The sequence below is a fragment of the Chelonoidis abingdonii genome, chromosome 17, assembly GCF_003597395.2.
Source record: "Chelonoidis abingdonii isolate Lonesome George chromosome 17, CheloAbing_2.0, whole genome shotgun sequence".
In the NCBI taxonomy this organism is placed as follows: domain Eukaryota; kingdom Metazoa; phylum Chordata; order Testudines; family Testudinidae; genus Chelonoidis; species Chelonoidis abingdonii.
Genome location: NC_133785.1, coordinates 16,057,450 through 16,072,216, shown reverse-complemented (window position 1 = coordinate 16,072,216; position 14,767 = coordinate 16,057,450). Strand labels below are relative to the sequence as shown.

General features: G+C 39.6%; 1 protein-coding gene across 1 annotated transcript in view; it reads left to right on the top strand.

The window, feature by feature from the left end:
• Positions 1–14,767, top strand: part of DNAH12 (dynein axonemal heavy chain 12) — a 178,206-nt gene that overhangs the window by 85,912 nt on the left and 77,527 nt on the right. Inside the window, 4 exon segments of the mRNA XM_075073319.1 lie at positions 871–1,009; positions 2,864–3,030; positions 6,928–7,183; positions 14,230–14,529. Of these exon segments, the coding sequence (XP_074929420.1) occupies positions 871–1,009; positions 2,864–3,030; positions 6,928–7,183; positions 14,230–14,529 (862 nt within the window).

Below are 14,767 nucleotides of genomic sequence, written 5' to 3'. Positions count from 1 at the left end.
AGCAATTTTGAAGTTGTGGTCAAGGCCACAAGAAGCCATCCCCTGCTTAGTCCCATCACCTGTCTTCCACATCCCACCAGTTTGGCAAACACCTAACCCCTTTCTTTCCATCATGGCGGCTTATTACCTCAGACAAGTGGGTTCTGGAGATCATTAGGGAAGAATATTCCATCCCCTTCCTATCTATCCCACCTCACTCCACCACATTCGCTCCCTGTCTGTCTTCAGGGACACTTCTCACAAACCCATCTTATGAGATGAGATAAATCATCTTCTGTGACTAGGAGCTATAGAACCAGTCCCGTCCCAGCACAGAGGGAAGGGTTTTATCCTCATTACTTTCTGGTCCAAAAGAAATCCAGCAAGGGAAACCAATCTTAGATCTTCAAAACCTAAACAAGTTTGTGAAACTGCAATGCTTCAAGATTGTTACTCTCTGCCCATTATCCCAGTACTGGAACAGGCGGACTGAGTTCTCAGCCCTCAAATCTCCAAGACACGTATTTTCATATCACAATACATCCTGCCCACAGACAGGTACTCCAGTTCATCATAGGGACCAATCACTATCAGTACAAGGTACAGCCCTTCTGACTGTTGGAAGCATCTTATGTGTTCTCCAAGGTCCTTGCAGTCATCGCTGCCTCCCTACACAAAGGGCTTCTTTATTTCAGTGGGGTTGTAGGAGTGTCTAAGTAAGAATGAAATTTAACACACATTTTTAACATATTGGTGTTTTCAGTGGTTTACACATATTTACAAGTAGAGCAGATGTGTTCAGTATTTCATTTTTAGTTTAATTGGGTGTATGTTTTATTTACTATTTTGCTTTTGATTGACTAATGTAAATTTATATTCTTTTTTGCAAAGACCCTTGCTTTTTGTGGGACCAACAGGTACTGGGAAGTCTGTATATGTGAAGGATAAGTTAATGAACAACTTGGAAAAGGAAAGATACTTTCCATTCTTCATTAATTTTTCAGCACGGACCAGTGCCAATCAGATCCAGGTTGGTAGAAATAGCTGGTTTACATTAATTAAAATGAGATTATATAGACAGAGATGTAAATTTATTTGGAATTTGTTCAGTGCATAAGATTTGGCTCTGTCATTTCAAGATACTTCTATTGTGATATTTTTATAGTAGTAATGGTTCCTAGAATATCAATGAAATGTTGTTTAAAGACAAAATATCAGCATAGACTCAATTTACTTTACTCCAGCCCTGGAATTCACATCTCCTTTTGGTCTCATAGAGCCTATGTTTGCTGATCTTCAGGGCATAGTTTAGAGGTTGTTGCCTTAGTGGATAAGCATATGGCTTGGTTTAACTGGGGTTAAGCCTCTTGATGTTTATTTGATATCTGTCAAACAGATTTTTGGTTTTTTTTTTCCATTTGTGTGTATGTGTTCAGAGATGTAAGCTGGACTTGATTTTAGAAATCTAAGAAAAATAAATAAAAATTCTCAGCTTTGGAAAAAAATATAAAGTAATAAAAAAAGTTCCAGAAATGATTTATTATGATTCAACAAAGCTAACCCTTATTATTAAGAATGAGGATGTGGCTAAATGGCATATTAGTGAAATTGTGAGGTGGGGGGGTTAGTTTTTAAAACAACCTGATATTTAGATTTGCTTTGCTTTTTTGATATCACACCCAAAAAATTGTAATAAACACTTGAAAGTTTCAGCATTTACAGCTCTACTATCAAAGCATACACTATAATGTTACCTGCTCACTGGCTTTCATAGCTAAGTTTTTATGTATATAGTTTCTCAATCTAAGCATTTTGTAAGTGTAAAAACTCAGGAGGATGTGTCCAATCTACATTTGACCAGACAAAATGAATGGTTACTGTAATCATCCAAAGAAGTGGGCTGTAGCCCACGAAAGCTTATCCTCAAATAAATTTGTTAGTCTCTAAGGTGCCACAAGGACTCCTGTTCCTTTTTGCGGATACAGACTAACACAGTTGCTACTCTGAAACCTATCTAACTATAGTACTTGATCTATATATCCAAAAGCTGTTTTCTCAAATGCTACCCGGTTTTTGGTTATTCAAATGCTTTGGTTTTGATCCCACAAACGGATTTGCTTGTGCAGACTTTTCTGCCTGATGGGCCCCATCAGGGTTCTTTGGACTGAAAATTATGAGTACAATTACAAAGGAGGGTGACCAATTTTGTACCATATGTTTGTTCTGTTACTTAATATATTGAATATTTTTTGTAATTGCAGTGCGTTGAAATCCTGCATAAATCTGGAATAATTTTCTGTTAGTGGATAGTTCTTCTTTTTCCTGTTAAAGAAATTTTTCCCATAGTCCAATTTTCCCTTTGTTGTGCACCAAGATAGTACTATATCTCTGCCATGAGTGGTTTCCTGGCACCATCAAATTAGGGCCCTGATCCTGTATTTAAATATGAGTAGATATCCATTGTGGTTCTGTGTGGTTGTAGCAGTATGCTCACCCACAAAGAGCAAATTGTAAGATTAAGGTCGGGAAAGTTTTAGGGCTCACTCTTCTGAGGTGCTGAGCCCTGACATAGTAGAGCATTTAAGCATTTGCTCAACTTTCAGCAGATGAGTAGGATCATTGAAATCAGGAGGGAGGCAAACTTGAAATCAGAAATAAATTAAAACGGATTATAATTTTTTCATTTCAGTAAACTCACCAAATAAATGTAGAGTAACAAGACAAAGAGGATTACAAAAAGTTAATATTCATATCTATATTTTCCAATTCTGCATTTTCTTAATTATTAAAGCCATGAAGTGTTTCAGTACACTGTTTTCCATTATGTATATAGTTGGGCTGCATATTAAATCAATGCTTTAAATTATCCCGTTCTGTTTTTTAGAACATTATTATGGCGAGACTGGACAAAAGACGCAAAGGAGTATTTGGCCCTCCAATGGGAAAGAAGTGTGTCATCTTTGTAGATGATATGAATATGCCTGCATTGGAGAAATATGGAGCTCAGCCTCCTATTGAACTTTTAAGACAGTTTTTTGACCATGGAATTTGGTAACTATTCAAGACAGATCTAAAGCTTACAGTAAATTAGTGGATAATTTTGCCATTATCATTATTCATTAACTTTAATTTAATTTTCAGACTTGTTCTCTTAAAAGTAAATGCCATTTATATTTTTATAAACCAACATTGTCATTTTAAAATTATTTACATTTTAAACAATTCTTATGTTGCTTTTTAGTCATACACTCATAAATGACTTTTTTTTAAAATTTAAGAGATTGATTTTCAGCTTATTTTTAGCAGGTCCATGTTCTTGTCATTATTGAGTAGAGTTTCTATACACAAGATTTTCCTATACACAACTATTCACTACATGCATCCGACGAAGTGGGTATTCACCCACGAAAGCTCATGCTCCAATACATCTGTTAGTCTATAAGGTGCCACAGGACTCTTTGCTGCTTATACACAATATAGATTTTCTTTCTTTTCCTATTTCTGCGCATGTCATTGTTTCTCTTCTTTTGTTGTTGTTTGTGACTTTTTAGTTTTTTCCTCTCCAGTTTTAGTCTTACTTTTGTATTTGTTTTCCCCACCATTCCTTCTTTCAGAGTGAACTGCCAGACCTAACAGGGTTGTGAACTTGTGACCATTGAAGTTGCAATGGCATTTAATCAATTCAGAAAATGAAATCAGTGATTTGTGCTGTTGTCTGAAATCCAATTGATGAATCAGTTAATCTTAAATTTCATTGGGCAGTTAATCATGGCTTCTGGGATTCTCTTAAATGTATAGTGTAAAATAGTTGGAATATTTGAGCATCCTGGGCTGAAAAGAAGGTCTGAAGGTTGAATCCAACTTTGCTACAGAGCTAGTGACTGTACTCGTAATAGCCAGTAATCTTTCCTGTTAAGGACTTGCTCAAATTTTAAAAAATATGGCCATGTTAGTTGCTCCTAGTGACTAGAGGCTGTGCAAAATGTTTTGGATGATACTTTTCTTGGCGAAAAATGCAGATTCAGAACAACCAAAACATTTAATGAATTTGTGTAAATTTTGCTGAATGGTTTCTAAATTAAATGTTTTGATTTTTTTTTGTTCAAAATGACTTCTCACTTAGAAATTTCCTTTAACTTTATTTGAAAAATCTTGATATCTGTACAAAATATTTAATTTCTGGTGTAGCAAAACACTTTGTTTGACATGCAATTTTTTCAGCCTTACCAGCAAATTTAAAACTTAGCACTCTGCACAGCTATCTTAGTGATGTATTTAATAGGGGTGTTTTGAAAGCTACTGGTGGGCAATAATTGCAAAAAATCTTTAAAGATTTGCTCAAAATTTTAAATGAATTTGCTCCAGCATGTACACGATCCCTTTGTGATTGTTTTTGTTCCCCAAATGAGTTAATGCAAACTTAGTGCTTGAAATTAAAATTCAGTTCTGGTGAAGACTGTGCATCAAACTTTGATGACTACAAGGAGTCTCCTCGTTGTTTTTGTGGCTACAGACTACCCCTCTGATATTTGATAATGATTGTCCATATCACACAAATGTTTGTGGAAAACGATGTTGGGATGTGATTCATCTGACTAATCATAATGAAACAATGCAACTTGGATGGCAAATATCAAGTATTGAATACTTACAGCATACTGTCTGCGATATAGCCACAGATATAACATACTTTAAAAAATATCAATGAATAAATTAGAAGTCATCTGCTCATGAATATTCTACAAACAGAAATTATTATAAATTACTTGCTCAGCTCGAGTGAAAACTTTTTTGCCTAAATAATTTTGCCTTCAGTTTCCCTTTTTAACGTGTCCATGAGTCCTGGGTTTTATAATTAAATTCAAAATGTTTTTATCCAGCTGTACCCACGACATCTAATTTTAGTGGCTTCTATTACTATCTTGCTTAGCTGTCTCATTGCTAGTGCATAAGAATGGTCATACTGGGTCAGACCAAAAGTCCATCCAGCCCAGTTTCCTGTCTATCAACAGTGGCCAATGCCAGGTGCCCCAGAGGGAGTGAACCTAACAGATAACGATCAAGTGATCTCTCTCCTGCCATCCATCTCCACCCTCTGACAAACAGAGGCTAGGGACACCTTTCCTTTCCCATCCTGGCTAATGGCCGTTAATGGACTTAACTTCCATGAATTTATCTAGTTCTCTTTTACTCATTAAATTTCATTTGCCATTTTGTTGCTCAATCACTTAGTTTTGTGAGATCTTTTTGAAGTTCTTCACAGTCTGCTTTGGTCTTAACTATCTTGATCAGTTTTAGTATTATCTGCAACTTTGCCACCTAACTGTTTACCCGTTTCTCCAGATCATTTATGAATAAGTTGAATAGGACTGGTCCTAGAACTGACCCTTGGGGAACACCACTAGTTACCTCTCTCCATTCTGAAAAATTACCATTTATTCCTACCCTTTGTTCCCTGTCTTTTAACCAGTTCTAAATCCATTAAAGGATCTTCCCTCTTATCCCATGACAACTTAATTTACATAAGAGCCTTTGGTGAGGGATCTTGTCAAAAGCTTTCTGGAAATCTAAGTACACTATGTCCTCTGGATCTCTCTTGTCCACATGTTTGTTGACACCTTCAAAGAACTCTAATCGATTAGTAAGACATGATTTCCCTTTACGGAAACCATGTTGACTTTGGCTCAACAAGTTATGTTCTTCTGTGTGTCTGACAATTTTATTCTTTACTATTATTTCAACAAATTTGCTCATACTAATGTTAGACTTACGGTCTCTAATTGCCGGGATCACCTCTAGAGCCCTTTTAAAATATTGGCATCATAGTGTTTCTGGACTTTCTCTGCAAATTAATCTCCTCCCAATCTTTTAATTCTGTACAAATATAAGGCATGGAAAATTTTGGAACTTTGGAAAGAGAGATACTTTTTTGTTTCCTTTTCAGAGCATTAATTTTAAATGTTTAACAAATCCACTTACATTATAACTGGTTTGGATCATAAATTTTGAAGAAAGGAAATAAAGAAAATTAGTAGATCTTTAAGGACCCTGAATTTATAAATAATTATTTGATTAATATCGAATGTGTATGTTTCTATACTAATTTGTTGGTTAAAGATGTCATCATGTATACTGCAAAATAATGTATTTAAATTCACATGGTTAAACTACTACATATTGGTCAAATTGTTTCAAATTTGTAAGTATTTAAATGCTCCAACATAAGCTTTGAAGTTAATGTTCTTTCAAGATAAAATAAAAGTGTAAACTCATTGAGACAGACACCCATTAACTCGATTTGTCTATGCTGTAATTGACATTGTATAAATGACAACAGATGTAGGCAAAGTTCACACTTCTAGGGTGATGTATTATTTCAGTCTGCCTGATTGCGAAAATAAAAGTGCCCTATGAAGACTAACTTTCCAACCAGGAGGTCTAGAAATATGTTTTTACATTAAAAAAAACTTACATTTTAGGGAGTACAGCGAAAGGAAGAACCTAAGTCCCCCAGCATTTTCATGGCTGCAGATATCTGTTGCTTTTGGATATCGGAAGTATAACCCTCCAATTAACATTGTCATTAGTTATTATTTATTTGTGTTATCAGAGCATCTAGAAGCCCTAATCATGGATCAAGACTCTATTGTACTAGGTCTGTATAAGCACAGAACAAAAAAATGGTCCCTGTCCCTGAGATCTTTGGTTGTTGTCACACAAAACTGTGGGATGGAATTATGAATCCCAGATTAAAACTAATGATTTGGGCCTCAGTGCTTCAAAGCTAAACATGTATGTGTGTCCACCCCATGTGACGCTCCACTGAGGTCAACTCAAAGGTCCATGAGCATGGCTGTCTTTGTAGAATTGGTAGAATTTGTTTGAATTTGTAGAATGCTTTGTTATATCTGTAATTGTCTAAATATCACATTGTAATTTGTTTTGAAGGTATGACTTAAAGGACACAAATAAAATTACACTGGTTGACATACAGTTGATAGCTGCTATGGGACCTCCAGGAGGTGGGAGGAATCCTGTTACGTCTCGTTTTCTGCGACACTTCAACATTTGCACCATTAATTCCTTTAGTGATGAAACTATGGTCCGTATCTTCTCTACCATAGTAGCTTTCTACCTTAGGAATAACGAATTTGCTCCTGAGTTCTTCACAATTGGAAACCAAATTGTCAGTGGCACTATGGAGGTAAGAAGCAAATACCTTCCTAAAAGTTCTATTTTCCACTACTTGGTAAAGTTCCATGGGTTCCAGATTGATTAAACTGATGATATTGGAGTTTGGGAAATCTAGTCCTCATTATGATTTTCAAAGTATAGATAATTCAACAGCATCTATTTATATGAAGTTAACTTATTTTTATGAGTAAAGCTTTATTTTGCTAGAAACTTGTGTGTCAGTGTGGATACCAGTATTGGTACACATGCACTTCATATCTGCAAGATTGGAGTCTTTTCAATAGCAGTGTCCTTTGGGTCTGCACCTCCACGTAGTGCCTGCTTGTGCTCCTGTGCAAGGGTATAAGGGCGGAGTGACCACAGCTGTCCCTCAATTTCTTCTTGTTGCATGTGGATGCATGATGGACTCTAGCAATGTCCAATCTGCTACTCCTTAGTATTGGTTAATTCTTCTACTCATTCTGGTTTACTGGACAATCATCTTCCTTTCTTAGCAGGAAATTGCATCAGATGCCCTAATTAGTTAAATATGGAACTTAAAAAAGAGAGAGAGACTCCCTGTCGATACAGCATGGCTAAATGCTATCTGCTCCTGCATCATGATCAACTCCAAACCTTTGAGTTTTAACCCTTGCCCATTACGTGATGACCTGATCCTGCTTACTGATGGTCTTAGTAGATGCCTGTTCTGCTTAGGTGAAAGCCACATACCAGATTAAGGCATGGTACGCTGCACCTTTTCCTCAAAGGCGTACAAGTCACAGGATGCTTATCTTAAACTCCATTTGCTGGAATAATCAGTGGAGAAATGAGTACCAAGTCTGATGAGATACTGAAGAAATCAACATCCATGATTGCCCCTGTAGCAGGAGTGCAACACTGAAAGTTGGCGCTGATAAACCCTCAGTGTCCCCTCCCCCCCCCCCCCCCAAAAAAAAAAGTTATCAGGAATCCTGGCACTGACACCTCTGGCACTTAAGGCTAGTGCTGGAAGGATGTTCTGAGCACAGAAGCTGAGATTCCAGGCACAGCTCTATATGATCACACAAGGAGACACCAAAGCAAAGCTAGACTACTAAGCTTCAAACAAAAAAATGGGTACTGATGGCATGGAATTGGCTATACTTGTAATATCAACAAAGCATGCCTGAGCATCGACTCCGATGTCCATGCAGGCAGTGACATCAACTCCATCAGTAGAGTCACCTATGGCACTGGCAGATATCCACACCTATTCCAAGGATGGCCCCCTGCATCGAGACCACTGCTGACACCAGAACAGACCCCAGTACTGAGATCAATGTTGCCTTGGCAGTGCCCTTGGAGGAAGTGTATTCATCTTCCCTGTTGCTGGGCCACATATTCTCACAAACCTGAAGTTGAGAACCATCCCCCTTGAGGTCAGCAGGTAACTCACTGGAGAGACCTGGCAGCTTTTCTTTTAGAGCTGAGTCACAGCCTCACTATGACTAGCAGTGGACACCATGTGAGCCAGTCATGCCCTTATGGTATGCCACCATGGCCCTTTTAGGTGTATTGGGGACCATTGTCTCAAGCTTCCAGAAGATGGTCCCCATCTCACTCCAGGAAACGGAGGAGATCAAATTCTCAGACAACATTCCTGGCCAGACCACTGGCACCTGGCAGAACTCAGTATCACCAGACAAAGTGGTAGCTCTAGTACCAACCCTGGCTGAATTCAAAGCTTTCCAAGAGTTGTTGTTGAGGATAACAGATATGTTGAATATCAAGACTTTGGTGATACAGGAGAAGCCTCATAAATTGTTCAACATCCTGACTGCATTAGACTCTGCTAGAATTGCCCTCCTGATAAAAGATCAATATACAACCCATCTGAAGATCTGTGGCAGAAAGCTACCACCATTCCTGCCACAACAAAAAAGTCTGAGAAATGGTACCAAGTCCCACAGAAGAGGGTTGAATATTTTTACTGTCACACCATTAATTAATTAGTTGTCTCTGTGGTCCAAGTAAAATCTAGTCCACAAAGGAGAAAGGTCTGAAAAAATGGGACCAAGGAAAGATCACTCCCCTGCTTCTCTGCAACTTTGTATTTCTAGTTACCAAGGTCTCCTGGCCGAGTACAACTTTTTAAAATGGGATATGGTCATTATTCCTAGCTAAGCTTCCACAAGATAGTAAGTGTGGTAAACGTCTGTCTCAAATCAGGACTTAGCGTTCAACATCTGAGTGTTTACTGTGAACCTCCCCCAAGCTTATACCCAGCTTGGATCTTATTTCGCTGCCACCAGATAGTATTGAGGCTACTATCAGCCTGGGTTCCCCAAATTCCTTGGGGGGACCCCCCTCTCTGGCCTCCCCAACTTTCCCTGGGAGGACCCCTAAGACCTAGACCCCTGGGTCTCCCTATCTCATCCCCCAGCTTCCCCCCCGTCCTGGGTGAGCCTGGGCGATGCTATACTTAACTCCTTGAATGCAAAACCAAGAGAGCTATTTACCTCCCCCAAGGCTAGGCATTCAAAGCTAGTCCCAGCTAACACACCAGGAGATTCACCCCTCCCTGGTCTCGTAGCAGTAACTAGAGAAAAACCTCAAACACAAGAGAACAGAGTTGATTCTTTCTTTCTTTCCCTGTAGCCTGTTCCCGCCCTGGGGACAATAGGAAAGTCAACACAGAATGTAATGCTTCCCTCCCCCTCCCTGTCTTCCCGTGAGGGAGACAGATACCTGGTACAGAAATTTCTATCCCTTTGCCTCACTAGGAAAAGAAACTCCCACAAGTTTTAAAAAGAAACTTTATATAAAAAGAAAGAAAATACAAAACAATAATACTGCATTAAGAGATCAATACAGGCTCTTGCTTATAGAAAATATGAATAAACAGTCTGATTTAAAAGATAGCCCCCTTTAAACCAGTCCAGCACAGTACACCACATGTAAATACAAATCAAAGCTCATCACAGCCGATTACTTTGTTTCCTTTTGTACTCACAGGTGTTTAGGAGAAGATTTGAAAGAAGATGGAGTTAGAAGAAAAGCTTGTTTACTCACAACCGAGGAAAACAAAAAGGCCCAGAACAAAGTCAAAAACCTCCAGAGGTTCCCACCCTTACTTTTGAAAATCCTGTTCCCTGATTGGTCCTCTGGTCAGGTGTTTGGTTCCCTTTGTAAACCCTTTACAGTAAAAGAAAATTAACCCTTACCTTACCTATCTACTTATGACAGTAAGAAATTGCTTAAGGACACAGACAGGGTGGCTAATTAATGCCTAAGCCCACTCTCCAGGCAGCCATGTTTACCTTGCACATGAAGGGCAGATCCATGGCTAGAGCCATAATGATGCAAAAAGCCTTATGGTTACTGGCTTCAGGCATCCCCAACGAGGTGCAAATCACAATAGAAGACCTGCTCTTCAGTGGATGGAGCTATTTAGTGAATACATGGATAGTGCTTTACATTTCCTGAATGATTTGAGAGCCACTCTGTGCTACTTGGGGAGGTACACACTGGCCTCTTATCATAAACCTTACCAATATTAGCCTTGGACGAGGCAGGGAACTATGTTATACCAGCCCAGGCAATCCTATTATCTCCTCAGGAAGAAGCTATGGGTTCACCAAGAGGCACCATTCTTTCTCCTCCTCCATAACACATTCTGCATCTGCTTCAGGACAGCAGATTTGTCAGGACTGTCAGGAGCCACACTAGAGTCAGTCCAGAGTAGAAGGTAATCTTTGTAAGCTACATTGCTCTCTACAACTGAGCTTGATCTGCCAGGCATCCAACACATGAGTGCTAGCGATCATCACCAATGTTTACCCAATTCAGTTCCAGTCCCTGCCCTCTATCCACTCCTTTTCTTCATCCTTCTAAAGGAACTTTTCTTGAGAGAGCTTACTACAAACAGATGTGGCCTCACTGCTTCTTGTAGGAGCCATAGAGACGGTACTGCAGATGTACTGGAGAAGAGATTTCTATTTCTGATAATTCCTCATTGTGAAGACGAAAAGGGATTTTCTTCCTATCCTGGCCCTAGGGAGTCTTTTTGCACTGTCTCCGATTCAGGATGGTAATGCTTGCCCCTATCATTCCCTCTCCTCATGCTCAAGGCTGGTTCATGGCTGTCAACTTATACAGGCCAAGTATTTCCACACAGCTATTCACTTGGTCCCCAGGTAGTAAGGCCCAACCATTCACAGGAAGGCTCAACCTCCATGGCCCCAACAGTCTTCACAAAACTCCTAGAAATGGTAGGGGGCACACATAAAGATGAAAGGCCTGCATGTCTACTCATATTGAGACAACTGGCTGATCAGTGACAGATCCTAGCAAAAGATGGTAACAGCTAGTCCTCTCCTTGTTTGCCCAACTACACCTCCTGGTGAACTATGAAAAATCATCTCTCACTCTAGGCCTAGTTGGCAAAACCATATCTTCTCGAGGACAGGTTCTTGTCCCTGCAATCAATACTGAATGGATTAAGATAAAATCTGGCCATGATAATATGGACCTGCCTTGGTCTGCTAGGGCACATGTCTGCATGCACATGTGTGACACTGCTTGCCAGACTTCACCTGTGGACTCTACAAATCTAAGGTCAATCCATTCCCTGTTGGAACACTAGATGAACAAGAAAGTTGTGGTTCCACCTCACATCATCTCAGAGCTGAATTGGTGGCTAGCCCCAAGACCATATGTAGAGGGGTACCTTTCTCACCCCCACCCCACCCTCTGACCATGACACAATCATACATGTATCAAGAGCAGGTCAGGGGTTATCTAGACAACCTCCAGATGCAGGGGACCTGGTTCCAGGACGAGGTGAGATGTCCTGGAGCTCACATATTATCACAGTTTCCTGCATGACTTCCTACCTCTTCCTCAAAACTCCACAGTGCAAATCTTGATAGACATCACCTCTATAGTGTATTACCTATACAAACATCACCCCTCTGTCAAGAAGATGTCAAGTTACAGACATGTTGTCATCAGCCCAGGCAACAGTGTTGGAAGCAGGGGACGAGATGAGAAGCCATGGCCTCCCCACTTTTAAAAGTTGGAGGGTCATGCCCCCACTTTTAAACATAGGCGTGCTTTTTGGGGGAAATGCTGCCACATAGCACAGCCCCTGCTGATGCCGGTCCGTGCCTGCCCAAGGTTTTTGGTTTGGGGGGGAGCAGTGCAGTCTTCTGCCCCCTGACTACATCCAGGTTAAAAAAAAGTGGGTGGCACAGCCCTATCCACCCCCCTCCAGTTTCAGCACCAGTGGCTCCCCAACTTTTACAAAGGTTCCGGAACTCTTGAGCCAAGGATGACCTGGCAGCTCTTCACTTCTCTGGAGTCAGCAATAATGAAGCAGATATTTTAAGCAAACAATTCATCATGAGCAGAATGGTTTCTGCAGAGATCCATCATAGAGATGATATTCAATCAGTGGAAAATTCCCACAATAGACCTGTTCACCACTTTTGCACAAGAGGGGGCATGACCCCGGGATCATTACCTGATGCCATCCTTCTCTCGTGGAATCGAGGCCTCCTGTATGCTTTTCCACCAGTTCCCCTGGTTCTCAGGGTAATAGCCAAGATCAGACAGGACAGAACCACACTTATCTTTATAGCTTCTTACTGGCCATGGTAGCTTTAGCTGACAAATCTGTTACAGATGTCTTTTCAATCTTGTATTCCACTCTCTGACTGTCCAAATATGATGTTTCAGAATCATGGTTAGATGCTCCTCCAGACCAAAACTCACTGCATCTGATGGCCTGGGTGTTAGCTGGTTGAGTAACCATGTCAGAAACTGCTCATTGCAAGAAATGCTTATACAAAGTAGAATGCCATTTGGAAAAAAAACATTGCTCCTTGAAATTGAAGAGATTTTTGATATGGGCAGTCCTGCACAATCTGGAATAACTGGAGGTTTTAATACTGAAAATCCTTGGCTACATATCGTATTAAAAACATTCCAGCCTTTCCTTCAGGTCCATTGTGGTTCACCTTGCAGCAGTTTCAGCTTGTCATCTGCTAGTACAGTTATGCTTACTCTTTTCTCGTCCAATGGTATTGAAGTTTCTCAAGGCCTATTACATACTTAGCCACAGGCTAGAGAATCTACTCCATCATGGGACCCTAATATTGTCCTTCTAAACCTCTTGGATCCTCCCTTTTGAACCCCTTTCAGAATGCTAATTGCTCTATCTCACCTTCAAGATGGTCCACTGCAAGAGCCATCCTCTGCTGAAGCCAGCAGCTTTAGGATTTTGAACTATGGGCACCAATATAAGAATCTTTGGAGCCTGGATTCTAAGAGAATGATAATGTCTTATGACATATACCTTCAGAGAACAAGAATTAACTTCTAATTTTCCTTTTTTCTTTTTTTTCAAAGGGCTTTTGGTATATTCTCTTTTGTTAGACCAGTGTAACAGGATAATTTATTTGTTCCTTTTTTGAAGAATAATTTGGGCTCCAACAGTGTATGTGATGTGATGGACAAAAATCTCACTTGGGATAAAAAATGACACCCTGCCACACAACGCCTGTCAGGACAGAAAGCCTGGGTTAAGTAAAATTAGAGACTGCAAGCATTGGAATTGGGATATCTTGACAGCTTTTGGTCTGAGATGGAGAGGTTATAGCAGATGAACTGAGCAACCCTAAACTAAGAACCTAGGACCAGGCCTGGGGAGAAAGGACCAAATTTTATTGTTTTATTGTTGATTTGTCTGTTAATAGGGTTAATGTTTTGACCCTACACATGGCATGTATATCTATATCTTAGAGTAGATGGGAAAGATGCCTGCTGACTGTGTTCATTACACTGTGTGTAATATTCTTAACAAACATCTCCATTTCATCACACAGCATGAGCTAAAGACAGATGAAACACTCCAGACAACAGTAGGGAATATACCATATATTAGCTGATATTGTGAGGTTTGTTTAATATTTTTGAATTGTTTCACAGTGCAAAATATGATATTGGAAAAATATAATTTGTGAGAAGTGATATAAATGGTGCATGTTGATAATATAATAAATGTTTTTATTCATTGCCTTTTTCATATTTAAGGTATATAAGAAAGCCATGAAAAACCTGCTGCCAACACCAGCCAAATCACATTACACATTCAACCTGCGTGACTTTTCACGTGTTGTCCAAGGCTGCTTACTTATTAAAAAAGACTCAGTTGAAAGCAAGCATACGATGATTCGTCTGTTTGTGCATGAAGTATTTCGAGTATTTTATGACCGCCTTGTGGATGACACTGATAGAGCCTGGTTGTTCAGAATAATGAGAGACATAGTGAAAGACCATTTCAAAGAAGCGTTTGACATTGTTTTTGCACATCTAAGGCAAGGGAATGCACCTGTAAGTAATCACATTTGCCATTAAAAAATTTATTTTTATTATTTTCTGTATCATAATGTCTGAATTTTAGCAGAGGCTGTTTTATCTCTGTTCCATCTCATCTGTCTTGGTGCCCATCTCTGGTGGAGCATGTTGCATGATTTAAAAAAACAAAAACCAAAACAGCCCCACAACCTACAACAAAGATTTTTCTCTTCTTTCCTGCTAGCAAGAGGTAGGCTTAAGGTTTGTACTTTTT